A 14,624-nucleotide genomic window follows, 5' to 3' on the forward strand; every position below is an offset into this window, starting at 1 on the left:
AAAAAAATATCTCCAGTTTGGGGCTGGGCACAGTGGTCCATGCCTGTAATCCCAGAATTTTGGCAGGATGCAGCGGGAGACTGTTGAGCTCAGGAGTTGGAGACCAGCAAGACCAACATAATAAGACCTTGTCCCTATCATAAACAACAACGAAAATTAGTGGGTGTGCACCTGTAGTCTCAGCTACTTGTAAGATTGCTTGAGCTGGTCCCACAGCACTCCATATTGGGCAAGACCCTGTCTCAAAACCAAACCAAATGAAAACAAAATGATAAAACCCTCCAGCTTTTTAAAATTGTCACTTGCTAAAATAACTTTCCTAAGACATCCATCAAAAGATACAGAGCTAGAAAGACCTGTGAATACTGTCGAGCAATCATTAAAACGTAGTATGATTGGTCAAGGAAACATTCCTGCTTTGAGTCAGCGTGAGCCTTTGCTTTGAAAGAAGTGCTGGATATTGCTAGTGGAGAAGTTTGCAGAGGGTAGTTCAGAAAGATGGAATTGCCTGACCTAGGATTCCAAGACCGTTTTAATAACATAAGTACTCTGGTTCAGGTTAGAGCTGTCAGCTTTTAAAATGCTAAAATTTCTACTCCACTTCTCTCTTTCATTCAATTGAATTTTGTCCTAAACTTAGGATAAATGGCCAAAGCTGTTTTTACTTCTCAGAAATTAGACACCAAGCACATTCTTGCTAATTTTAATCCAGGGCATTTCAGGATAAGATATCATTTGGTAATCTCATCAATGCCTGCCCAGTTTTTGATGTAATCCTCAAACTGTTGACTATTGAGACTTACAGTTTCATAAGTCAAATTGTTTTTTAAATATTTTATTGCATTTTAGATATTGAGGTACCTGTGAAGAACATGCAGGATTGTTGCATAGGTACATACATGGCAATGTGGTTTGCTGCCTTCCTCCTCATCACCTATATCTGACATTTCTTCCCATGCTATCCCTCCCCAACTCCCTATCCCCTGCTGTCCCTCCCCTAGTTCCCCCCCACAGATCCCAGTGTGTGATGCTCCCCTCCTTATGTCCATGTGTTCCTATTGTTCAACACCCGCCTATGAGTGAGAACATGTGGTGTTTGATTTTCTGTTCTTGTGTCTGTTTGCTGAGAATGATGGTTTCCAGGTTCATCCATGTCCCTACAAAGGACACGAGCTCATCGTTTTTTATGGCTGCATAGTATTCCATGGTGTATATGTGTCACATTTTCCCTGTCCAGTCTATGATCATTGGGCATTTGGGTTGGTTAATTGTATTAACTCACTGCTTTTTAAAGTGTTTGTCTTTAGATACAGCATTAAACAATTGGATTGGTTGCTATATGATTGTTTTGTTACTCAGTAATTACCATTTGGTCATAATTTCTTTGGCAGTAAAGATAAGGAATGCTTTAACATTTTGCTTTTAAATCATTTGTAGGAACAACTATCATGACTGTAACTCCACAAATTTGTAATCACATTATAAACAAACAGAGCATCTCTTCTTTGCAGTAAATAAAACAGTATACACACTGGAGATTTTAAAAAGTCAAATGAAGGGGAACAGCATACGATAATGTTAAGGCCCTTGGTGTGGGAATGAAGGGATCTGAATTTTAGTCCCAACCATGTTACTAACTAGTCGTATGTCTTTGAGCATGCCATTTAGATTCCCTGACCTTTTGTTTTCTTATCTGTGAAATTATATGCTCTATTTTTACAGTAAAAAGAATATAATATGAATGGGATTGGCAGGAAGGAGAAGAGGAAATACATTAAATAAGACAATATAAAAAGTAAAACAGCCTGCCATTACTCTTTCTTGTCTTGCATTTACACTTTAACAGAAGTATTAAGTTGCCTTAATATTCTTAAGCAATACAAATTATTATAGTTTAATTTAAGCCCCGGAAGGCTAATTTTGCCAGTTTCATATTCCATATCTCACTAAATAGAAGAATTTGTGAAACCTCACTCTGAAGAACAAACCTACTGAATTTGATTACGGTTAGCTATTCCCAGCTGATACCCTGTTCATGTTTGTTATAGACATATTAACATGATGTCATTAGTATACTATATGTTCAGTTTGAATTTTATCTCAAATGTCATGAAAATAGTTTTACAATGCATTTGAGTATATAGAAAATGCAATGTATTTGATTTATTGTTACATTTTAAACAGACAAAAAATGCCCTTATGGAAGGCTCATATAGAAAAATAAATGCAGATATGAAGTGCTGAATTACACATACCATGTACCTCAAATCATCAGAGATAGCTGTAGAATTAGGCTATGCCCTGAGATATCGGAAGAATCCTGGAACCTGAGAAAAATGATAGCAGCCACTGTTACTGATGCTGGCGCCAAACCAAACTGTGATGTCTACAAGTATCAATCACAGAGCCCTGAGTCCTGGCCTCTGTCTTTATCACCATCTCCAAAATTGGAGGGTAAAGATGTAAAATGAATAAGCGGAACACCATAAAGAAGTTTGAGAGGACAAGAGGAAGAGACTGAGGATCAGACAGACAGCAAGTGGGTAGCAGCTGCCCACCCAACATATGTAGGGAGAATTACGGAGATTCCTCTTTCACCTATTCAAGGAACATCCCTTGTGCACCTATTATGTGTAAGACACTACTGGGTGTTGGTAATACAAAAATGAATTTGATCTAACCTTGCTTATCACAGAGCTCCCTGTACAGCAAAGTGAAGCAGGGACACATAACTCTTGAACTACATTATGGTAAGTGTTACAATGAAGAGATGTGCAAAGTGTGATTGGTAGCCCAGAAAAACAATCAACCTCCCCGGAGACTCAGGAAACTCTTCACAAAGGAATTATTACATGAGTTGGGGCTGAGTAGAAGAATAAGCATTTTCTAGGTAAGGGAGAAAGTCAAAGTGAGTATAGACAGAGAAAAGCACAGACAAAAGAAAGGGAGCCGGAAGACGACTTGGCCTAAAGGGAATAGGTATAACTTGCTCTCTGCTGTAGCTCTTGGTGTATGTTGTGGAGACAGGATATTAACAAAAAGTGGAAGTGAAGGGACTGGGAAAAGTAGACTGCAACCACGTGATGAAACTTCGCATCTGCCATGTTAGAGTTTGGATCTTACGCCACATGCAATAGAGAAGCGAACAGGATTTCCAAAGGAGGATTATATAATCAGAGCTGTTTTCTTAGGTTACTGAATCTGGGGAAAGGGTGGAGGGTTAGTTGGACAGGGAGGATTTACAACTTGAAGAAAACAATTAGGAGACTGGATTACAACTGTCTAAGGAAGGCTTACAAACCCAAATGCTTTGGAAGGCCTCAGAAATCATGCATATATAAAGCAGAACCTACCACACCCACCCTGCCCCCAGGCATTACATTCAAATTTTTAATAAAAGAAACAAACTATGCTGGCCAAGTATCACTCAGGGTGGAATTAGGTTTAGATGTCAGTTTTTTAGATCACATGTAGGAGAAAGGGGGATGACATTATAAATCATGGCATGGATAAATGAGAAAAAGGAGAAGATGAATTCCATGTGTATTTGAATGGTGAGTTAGACTGACTGTTCCTACTTCTGAAGCACTAGGAAATCAGGAGATTCACTGCAAATGCTTAACATGTGCTCACTGACTCTATCCACTCATGGCTAAGGAGAAAGCAGGAGAGATCTCTGCTCCTTATATACTGCCATTGAAACAAAATTCTGCATAGATACAGTTATAAGTCAATGTGGTTTGGGGTGTTTCTTTCTTTAACATATTGAAAATACTTTTGGCCTAACATAAAGAAAATTACCTAGTCTTAGTTAGAAGCTGGTTTATTTGTACAGTTACCTATTTTTGTAAGGCAGACAGTGGCTGAATTAAGCACCTGGGAAAAACCACAAAATAAACAACTATGCTATAGCAATGACAAGAGGTCATGGTGACTATATAATTAGAAGTGATTTTCTTTTTATTTTTTAAAAGAGATTTTCAGTTATAACTTTATAATTGTATAAAATTAATCCTCTTATTCTTACAATTTATATCTAAATAGACATATTATCTATAACCATAGCGTGGCAGGAAAGGATGCAGACATAATGTCTACTTAGACTTGGAGAGGGAAACATAAATGAGGAAGTACAGAGACTTAATTCTAAGGGTTGAATAATTTCTGGACAAAACAGGAATTCTAATGGATAAGAATAATGGATTGAATACCAGCAGTTATCTCAAAACCAAAGTGGAGCATTAATATGGCTTTTCTCCACTTAAGCTAACCTGATCATAAATAATTACGGAGGTAATATGGATAAATATAATCTTAAAAACTACTATATGTGGTAAAAAGCACCATATGTGATGCTGGTAAATTTAAACACACAATTTAAGTGCATTTCCTGGTTTTAAAAATGGCTGCAATTTACATGTATTACTGGCATAAATATAGACTGCCTCACATACATGAGGTGATTAATGAATAAGTTAACTGAACAAGTGGCTAGATAGCATAAAAGAAAGAACAGGAAACTTTATATCAGAAGACCAACATAATCTTCAGGGCTGAGAGAGAAGTTAAGAGTCTTGGTTAGATCATAGCTAGCCATCTGATGTGCAAGACATTTGACCTCTCTGTTCAGATCTCTCTTTTGTGAAGCAAGATTAGGAAAGACCAAATAGCAAACCAAGATTTCTGTCATTTGACCTCTCTGTTCAGATCTCTCTTTTGTGAAGCAAGATTAGGAAAGGCCAAACAGCAAACCAAGATTTCTGTCTAACAAAAAGTCTATCATTCAATGCCCTTATAGAACAGAGACAGTATGTCTGGCCTTGAAGAGGAACAAGAATTTAGATGAAAAATTCAATTATCCTGAGCTAGAAATCAAAGTCTTTTATACATCTATATAATAATGAAAATAACTATACTATCAAAAGTACACCTGTTTTATTTATTTATTTTTTTTTCTGTGCCAAAGCAAAAGTACACTTAATAACCAGAGGTCACAAATTCAATGCTCTTTCAGGAGCCAAGCAAGAATCATAAATATGGGCCAGGTGTGGTAGTACATGCCTCTAGTCCCAGCTACTCAGAAGGCTGAGGTGGGAGGATTACTTGAGCCTGGGAGGTTGAGGCTGCAGTGAACCCTGATCACGCCACTGAACCACTACAGCCTGGGTGACAGAGTGAGACCCAGTCTCAAAAACAAAAACAAACAGAAAATAAAATATGTGAAGGCCCTCAAATATAAAATAATATGACATGATGGAGTCTATGGCTAATAGGAGAGGATGTATCTCCCAATAGCCTTCACATTCTATTATCTTTTTCTAAGCACTGCCTCTTAAAGCTCATCTCTGTCTACATGTGGGCAGTGGGCCATAAGATTGTGACCCCCAGTCTTAAGTTGTCTATTATTAATAGCATCAAAGTGTCTTCTTTCATATGGATATTGATGTGGCTTCTCACAAGTCAGTAAACTATCTTATCAATGATCAGTTTCTTCCTCATCTTACTTGATGCTATCGGCAGCATTTAACTCAGTTGATCCCTTCCTTCTCCTTGATGGCTTTCTTCACCTGACTCCCTGGATGGCACACATTCAGGTTTTCCTCTTACTTTTACAGCCATTCCTGAGTCACCTTGGCTAGTTTCTCCCCTTCTCCTAGATCTCCAAAAGTTGACGTTCTCTAAAGTTTCTTCCCTTTTGTATCTACACACTCATTTCTTTGGTGATAACCAGTCTCATGTCTTTAAATAACAACTGTATGTTGTCAACTACCAAGTTTATACCTTCAGACAGGACCACTCTCCCAAATCCAACTTCTTATATCCAACTGCCCACTCAGCATCTCCACATAGGTGTCTAATTGACATCTTAAGATTAAGAAGTCTAAAGCTGAACTCCTGATCTAGGTGCATTCTTAGCAATCTCAGTTGACAGTAACTATTCTTTCAGTTGCCAAAGCCAAGAATCTTGGTGTCATCTCTATTTTTCTCACATTTTACATTTTGGTCTATTAAGATATCATCTTAGGTGTTCCTAATAAATATAGAATCTGATCACTTTTCACCACCTTCATTGCTTCCATCCTTGTGCAAGCCATCATTCTCTCCTAAGGAGTACTACAATAGGTCCCTGTTTGCATCATTACCCCATATGTACTATTCTCAACACAGCAGCCAGAGTGATCCTATTAAAACTCAAGTCAAAGTCCTGGCATGGTGGCTCACGCCTGTAACCCCAGCACTTTGGGAGGCCGAGGCAGGCGGATCACCTGAGTTTAGGAGTTCGAGACCAGCCTGGGCAACATGCTGAAACCCCGTCTCTAATAAAAATACAAAAATTAGCCAGGCATGATGGTGGGTGTCTGTAATCCCAGCTATTTGGGAGGCTGAGACAGTAGAATCAATTGAACCCGGGGGGTGGAGGTCGCAGTGAGCGAAGATGGCCCCACTACACCCAAACCTGGGCCACAGAGTGAGACTCTACCTCAGAAAACAAAACAAAACAAACAAACAAAACCAAGTAAAATAATTTCATGCCTCTAGGCAAAAACCTGCCATGGCTCCCTGTTTTACTCTGAATTAGGCCATTGTCCTTAATAGTACCTTCTTATAAGGCCTTTCAAAATGTCTCCCTTGCCACTGCCATCTTCCCTGTCATGTCCTGTCCTATGACTGCCCCCTAGTTCAAGCTGCATTAGCCACACTGAACACCTTACGATTCCTTGAAAATACCTGTAATGTTTTCATATAACGCTGAATTATTCTCTCTCCCCGGAAAATTATTCCCCTGGGTATTTGCTCGAAGAAATCTCTTACCACCTGTAATGTTTTCATATAAAGCTTAATTAATCCCTTGGGTATTAGCTTGATGAAATCCCTTACCACATTTAATGTGGGCTGCCTATTCCACCTTTTCAATGAGCAAACCCTGACCACTTGCAGAAGTCACAACCACACCACTGGCACTCCTAATTCCACTTATGACGCACCACAAAGGTTATCAGTTTCTAATAGTCTCTATGCTTTGCACTCATTGTCACTTAATACAGAATTGATGATTTTTCTTCAACAAGAACTTTTATATATTTCTCAAGATAATTAATATATAAATATCTAAATAAATCATGGATAGGTAAGGGTGAGATTGATCTACAATTAATAAAATTAAATAAATCATGGATAACTGGCTGAGACTCATCTACAATTAATCAGCCATCCATTTCGATTTTAACATTCTTAAACCTTTGCTCCTACTATAGAAAAAATTCCTTTTTTTGTAGGTTTATAAAAAGTTTTCTCCCACTGTAAAATTGAGAATAAAGAACTGATACAAATGTGAAATAAATCCAATATAAAAGCTTTGCAAAATACCTGCTAATTTTATTTTTTCTGTTCTTAAATTTATTTTTTAGTTGACAAGTAAAAGTTGTAGGCTGGGTGCGGTGGCTCATGCCTGTAATCCCAGCATTTTGGGAAGCCAAGGCAGGTGGATCACCTGAGTTCAGGAATTCAAGACCAGCCTGACCAACATTGTGAAACCACATCTCTGCTAAAACTACAAAAATTAGCCAGGCGTGGTGGTAGGTGCCTGTAATCCCAGCTGCTCAGGAGGCTGAGACTGGAGAATCGCTTGAACCCGGGAGGCAGATGTTGTAGTGAGCCGAGATCACGCCACTGCACTCCGGTCTGGGTGGGATAGTGAGACTACGTCTCAAAAAAAATTGTATATACTTATGGTGTAAAATATGATTTTTCTGTATGTATACATTGGGAAATGGCTGAATCAAACTATTTAACATACATTAGCTCACATACTTATCATTTTCTGTGTGATGGGAACACTTAAAATCTGTCACCAGCAATTTTCAAGCATAATATATTAACTATAGTCACCGTGATGCACAATAGAGTTCTTGAACTTACTTTTTTTTTAATCTAACTAAAATTTTATGTCCTTTGACAAACACCTCCCCAATTTCCCAAGTCTCAAATGCTGGCAACCACCATTTCAGGTAGTTTTATTTGCAAAGTATATCTTACATGTAGATACTAGCTTCTTTAGAGTTTATCAAGCAATAGAAAAATTATCCCAGAAACCATAAAACAAGTTCTCTCCATGTTTTTCCTAAGCTTTCATTGCTTAAAATTGAACAGATCAGCTACTGGAAGAAATATTATGGGTTCGTCTGACAGCTTCTGTTCACTGTCAGAATTCTGCCAACTAGTTGTTAGCACAGGCACAAATTTGTCACTTAAGAGACTAATGTGTTAAGCCTAAAAGTCAAATTGCTCATTAAGGATAAGGTGACTGTTTTTACGAACAAACAGGTATGTTTTTATTAGAGATAAAGCTCTCATGATCATATGGCCATTTACATCAGAAATTCAGCCACCTCAGTGAACAATTTATCTTCCAGACTGGATTCATTGTCTATGCAAGTTATACAATTCCCTGGTTTAGAGCTTATTATCAGGCTGAAAACCGAGTAACATATTCCCCCAGACAGAAATATCTACAGAGCTCCCCTTAACAAGAGTCAAGCGTCCTTTTCAACTTTGCTAAAATGCTAAGATGCCCTGAATAAGCTTAATTGAATTACTTTGTTTTACTAAAGTATGCAAAGTTGTTCAGTTCCTTCTTTTTTTGTAATAATCAGGACCCCAGGTACACATAAATGATTTCTCTCCTCCTTTTGAAAAAGATCAAGAAAAATTCCCCAAGTGCAAAATCAAAAGAAAAGAAAGCTTTCTTTCCTTACTTGAGCTACAAATCTTGTCTTAACGTTACTGTAATGCTTTCTCAAATAATGAAAATAAGTAAAGAGCAGGTAATCGTGCATTTTTTCTTAGCCATTTTCCTAAGGGAACACGTTTATTAAAATTTCAATGTATTTTTAAGTTATATTAGTAGTAAGTAGTATCTGCATAACACTATGGTTGACAATGCCTTTCAACTTCATTTGCATTTGGTCTTTACAATTCATTGAAATGCTGAAAGTAACAATCATTGGATGCTTATGAGCTCCAACATTGTGTTAAGTGCTTACCATATCACATCTCAGTAAGGTAGGTATCACTATATCTTAATTTTTATATGTGGAACCTGAGTATTTTCCTGTTGCATCCTATTTCATTGCATCTGATGTTTTTGAAAAGCAGAATAATCAGAACTAACTTTATTCAGTGCCTATGAGGGGCTGCACAATTAGGTGCTACAATATGAACTTTATCTTATTGCTAATTTTCATTAAAGCCTTGTAAGAGAGATATTATTATACCTGTTTTACAAATGAGGCAGTTGAGCCTTAGTGAGATTCAATACATTATCCTAAGTCACATAACGGGAACTGGCAAAATCAGGATTCTAGGCTGCATTCTCCACCAAGCCATGCTGCCAAACATGATGATCTCTTTTTCTTTCTTTTTTCCATTTTTTTTTTCTTTTGTGACAAGGGCAACTCTTGTCACCCAGGCTAGAGTACAATGGCACGATCACTGCTCACTGCAGCCTCAACCACTTGAGCTCAAGTGATCCTCCCACTTCAGGCTCCTGAGTATTTGGGACACAGGAGCATGCCACCAAGCCCAGGTAATTTTTTATTTTTCGTAGGAAGGGGTCTCCCTTCTTTCCCAGGCTGGTCTAAACTCCTGAGCTCAGGATCCGACTTCCCAACTCCTAAGGTGTTGGGATTACTGGTGTGAGTCACCATGTCTAGCCTACGATGACCCTTCTTTGATCATCTTCACTACCTTGAGGCTTAGTCAATTCTAAACAATTCTTCAATTTTACTAATGTGATGCTACTTTTGAAAACAATTGCGACATTTAAAAAAAAATCTAACAAGACACCATTTTCCAAGTAATCCACAGGAAGTGAGCAAACACATGTTTGGATACTAATTTCATGGTGTAAATTGGTACAGGGAAAGTTGCTGTGACCTGTGTTTATACTTGTAAATTTAGCCCTTGGCCTTGCAAAGTATTCTCTAGAGTCAAGCAAATGCTCATATAATTAAGCTACCTGTTCTGAAGTAACCACTTTTTAACCAACTATTTTTTTATACCAACTACATTCCTTTGGGTAATAATGGGAGGTCTCGTATTATACTCTCATACTTTATAGTGTTTTAATTAAAAGAAGTGTCACTGAATACTTAAACATTTTGTATCTGCCAGAATCTATAATCATGCAAATGGAAAGGAGCTGGGAAAGAAAACACATATCTTTTCTGTTTATATTTCAATTAGGATGTGAAAGTTCATTGCTGAAACTGAAGATTTAAGACTTTCTAAGAGAAATTAAGACATGCCTTTTTAAAATTCTAAGCTGCATAGATTTCTACCAACAACAGCTTTTAATAATTTCATGTTATACATATATGTTGCATTTGAATGTACAAAGTAGGATTAAATTAAGTCACCCATTTTTAGATTTAGAACAATATTGTGTGAAAAATCACAATGTTTTATTGCAATATTTCAATGTGGCATGGTAAATTAGACCTTTCCAAATTGGTAAGGTCTTCTGGAGTTGAAAATAAAACTTCTTAACAGCTACACACACACTTTTCATGTCATCGGGTTATTTTATAACATGTAATGATAAATGGTTAAGTATACCTGAAATACATTATTATAAAGTCTTATTAGTCTCTGAAAAATTAAGCTAAGACTAAAAGAGAGGATATTTAAAAGAAAAATAAATAAATAACTTTTGCTGTCCAAACAGCTCTAGCCTAAAATTAAGAACCTGAGATTTGTGCTGTACACAAACTAGCCGTGAGACCTTGGGCAACGCTGTTTATTTGCTTGTGACTCATTGCTTTAAATGTGAGCCAGGAAAACAAAATAAAGAAAAAATAACAAATATGGTGGTATTTTGAGAGAGAAAAAGACTATTTACAAATCGAAGATATTCCTATTGTTATTTTACTGTTTATACTGCAGATGGAGACAATATAAATACTTAACGATGTGAACCTGTTGAAAAAAAAAATTAAAACAGCACAGAAGAAAATATAAAGAAAACTTAACCTTCTATCCTAAAACCACTCCCCAGGGGGGAAAAAAAAAAAAAAAACAACCTACTATATTCTGTAATCAGATTTTGAAAAATAAATGTGAAGATTTTCTATTACAGTGAAGAGTTCATTTTGAAAAATCAGTTCATATTTGAAGGCTTGCTTTTCAATTCACTGTGCTACTCAAAACTGCATTTCACTCTGTAGAACCAGATGTGAAGGAAAAGCAGATGGATTGCATTCAGAAGACCTTGTTTAAGTTCTGGCATTACCCTTTATTGGATGGGTGAGAAGGTTAAATCTCTGAGTATAAATTTCTCACCACTAAAATCAGAGTAGCATTTCCTTTCAGCTGTATTAATGAAAAAAGAAAACATAAAGATGTTCTTTAAATTATAACAAGCAATATTAAGAGATTTGTTGTACAACTAAGTTGTTCCTGCTAATACAGTTACTAAAAAGTTAAATATTAATCTGCATAGAGATAGCAGAATCAAGTACTCTTAAATTTACAATGTGTGCTCATGTGATGATGCTAGGAGGTTCTACCTCTTTTCTACTTTGTAAGCTCTCTGGAAAGGTTGAATGCTCAATTGGAAACAAGGAAATATTTCTGTTTGTTTCCTTCTCCTACAACAGTGGTCCCCAAACTTTTTGGCACCAGGGACCGGTTTTGTAGAAGACAATTTTCCATGGCTGGAGGGTGGGAGTGGGTGGGTGGATAATGGTTTCAGGATGAAACTGTTTCACCTCAGATAATCAGGCATTAGTAAGATTTCAGATAAGGAATACACAATCTAGATTCCTTGAATGAGCAGTTGAGAATAGGGTTCAAACTCCTGTGAGAATCTAATGAGGCTGCTGATCTGACAGGAGGTGAAGTTGAGGCCGGAATGCTCGCTTGCCACCGCTCATCTCCTGCTGGCAGGCAGGCTGGTTCCTAATAAGCCATGGATAGGTACCGGTCCATGGCCTAGGGTTTGAAAACCCCTGTCTTATAGCATTCTAAGTCACACAGCTAGTTCAAACCACCCCCACCCCCACCAATAACTATACACTGGTAACAGACAAAAAAAGGGGGAGAAAAGAATGACACCAAAACATCCCTTCCAACATCTCTCCTTGAATGAAGCTGGAAGCCTTCATCCTCAGCAAATTAACGCAGGAAAAGAAAACCAAAAACCACATGATCACATGTTCCTACTTATACATAGGAGTTGAACAATGAGAACACATGGACACAGAAAGGAGAACACACACTGGGGCCAGTCACAGGGTGGGGAGCAAGGAAAGGGAGAGCATCAGGACAAATATCTAATGCATGTGGGGCTTAAAACCTAGATGGATGGGCCGATAGGTGCAACAAACCACCATGGCACACATATAGTAACAAACCTGCAAGTTCTGCACTTATATCTTGGAACTTAAAGTAAAAATAAAAAATAAAGCAAAATCAATTTCCCTTCACCAAAGAAACTATTCTTTAGTTGAATAACACATCTCTTCTATATTCTAGGAAATAGTATTCTGAATAAGTCAATTTTCCCTCCAAAAGCATCAAATATTCATTCTCTTGAAAGTGACTCAATAGTCCCATAGACAGTTGTTTTGGGATAAACATAGATATTGATCTTTCTGGTCTTAAAGCTTGAAACTTACATTTATTTTATCTGCACTCCTTCCTCAGGAAATGATGTTCAGGAATCTTAAAAAAAAAAAAAAAATCAAAGAACTGAAACTCACCAGATCAGGGCATCCAGACAATGAGATGCCAGACCCTTATTCATCGTGATTGCTTTCTTACCCTTCTCTAGTTTCTGTCTTCTAACACATTGTCACATTTCTTCCCTGCTATATAAAAACTTAATTTTAGACAGTCAAGGAGAGGGATTTGAGACTGAGCTCCCATCTCCTTGGCTGCAGCACCCAGTTAAAGACTTCTTCCTTGGCAATACTTGTCATCTCAGTCATTGGCTTTCTGTGCAGAAAGAGTAGCAGAACCTCGACCAAACCCATTCTATTTTAGGAACACTTTCGACTGACAGAATGTGGCCTTCTAAAAATTAGAGAAAACCAAATGTATGGTTTTAATAGATTTCCTTTCTCTTGTAAGCCAATGTGTTTAACTTTTCAAAGTGATAACTAATGGTTGCTTAAAGAACTTCATTAATTGAAAGAAGTCTTTTATTAGGAGATAGATATAAAGAAACATCAATGGAGAATCAATTTATCCTAAACTGGGACAAAGAAATCAGGTTTCATAAATTGTAAAAATGACTTCATTGTCTGTCAAGTCCCTTAATTGGTCTCTCAACTACAAATTAAGTTTAACTCACAAATGTGTCTAGAAGATGCTCCATCTAATGTCTGCTATCAATACAGTCAGAGCTGGGAATTGCACATCTAATGAACATGGCCTCTAATTGTTATTTTGGCTATAAATAAAAAGGAAAAACAGAAGTCAAAAATGGAGTTTGCAAGGGCCCACCAGCATGCCTGACATACAAAAATAATACATTATGTGATATACAGTGTTTGTATGAATGAACTGTTCTACTCTGTGTGTTCTCAAATGTAACTTACTCTGACAAACAGAATAAATTATAAACAATCTTCTTAACCACTATAATTTCTATTATTGTTCCATATTCAGCTTTCTCATGCACTATCTTCTATATTATCTCCCTCTTCCATTATAAGTTGTTAAAATAGAAGATTGTCATAACTTTCCTCTATTTCCAATAACTTTAAGTTTCTCCTCTGTTCTTTTAAAGAGCTGAGTGTACTTTAAATTACTGAATGCAAAAGTAAATATTTCCTTTTTTCATGCATCGTTAAAATGTTAAGGCTATTACAAATTATCTGTCACTGATACTCAAAAACACCTGTGAAAAAGATAAAAACTCAGCGACCCACAAATGATAGCAAGGTTTGGCACCATTTAAACTAAATGCAAGCAGTTTCCTTCAGCTCTGCCCTTATGTATGTCTCCTGTTTTCAAAAGCTGTCGATTGTTCCTAAAGATTCTAAGGGTTGAAACCTGTACCCTAGTCATGAAAAGTCATCTGACACTGCACGTTGCTAGGCCAGAGAGGCACAGTTGGAGTATGTGCTCTAGTACAACTTGTCAGGTCTCTAAACAAAGCACATGTAAGTCCTGCTGATGGAGGAAATCTGGAGAGAAAACTCCACACTTTAGCAGGAGCATTTTCAAATAGAAAAGATAATGTAAAAATATTATTTAAATTCAAAGACTCTGATGCTCAATAGTGTAATGTTACATCATGGTTTTCTTCCTAAGTGATCTTGATCTTTATGCAGTCATAATAACTAAGTTTTCAAATAAAATATGATACTGTTCATTAATATAACATACCACTATGATGTTAGCACTTTTTTTTTCTTTCTCTCTTTTTTTATTGCATTTTAGGTTTTGGGGTACATGTGAAGAACATGCAAGATTGTTGCATAGGTACACACAAGGCAGCGTGATCTGCTGTCTTCCTCCCCTTCCCCTATATCTGGCATTTCTCCCCATGCTATCGCTCCCCAACTCCTCATCCCCCACTGTCCCTCCCCCATTTCCCCCCAACAGACTTCAGTGTG

At 37.2% G+C, this 14,624-nt stretch overlaps 1 protein-coding gene across 1 annotated transcript in view; it reads left to right on the forward strand.

Moving 5' to 3' along the window:
• Positions 1 to 2,336: 2,336 nt before the first annotated feature.
• The window catches only part of LOC108294226 (KATNB1-like protein 1), a 52,400-nt gene continuing 40,112 nt past the window's right edge, over positions 2,337 to 14,624 (forward strand). Inside the window, exon 1 of the mRNA XM_037734041.1 lies at positions 2,337 to 2,454. Coding sequence (XP_037589969.1) covers positions 2,337 to 2,454 — 118 coding nt within the window. The remainder of the gene's footprint in view (positions 2,455 to 14,624) is intronic.

The sequence above is a fragment of the Cebus imitator genome, unplaced genomic scaffold, assembly GCF_001604975.1.
Source record: "Cebus imitator isolate Cc_AM_T3 unplaced genomic scaffold, Cebus_imitator-1.0 Scaffold569, whole genome shotgun sequence".
Classification (NCBI taxonomy): domain Eukaryota; kingdom Metazoa; phylum Chordata; class Mammalia; order Primates; family Cebidae; genus Cebus; species Cebus imitator.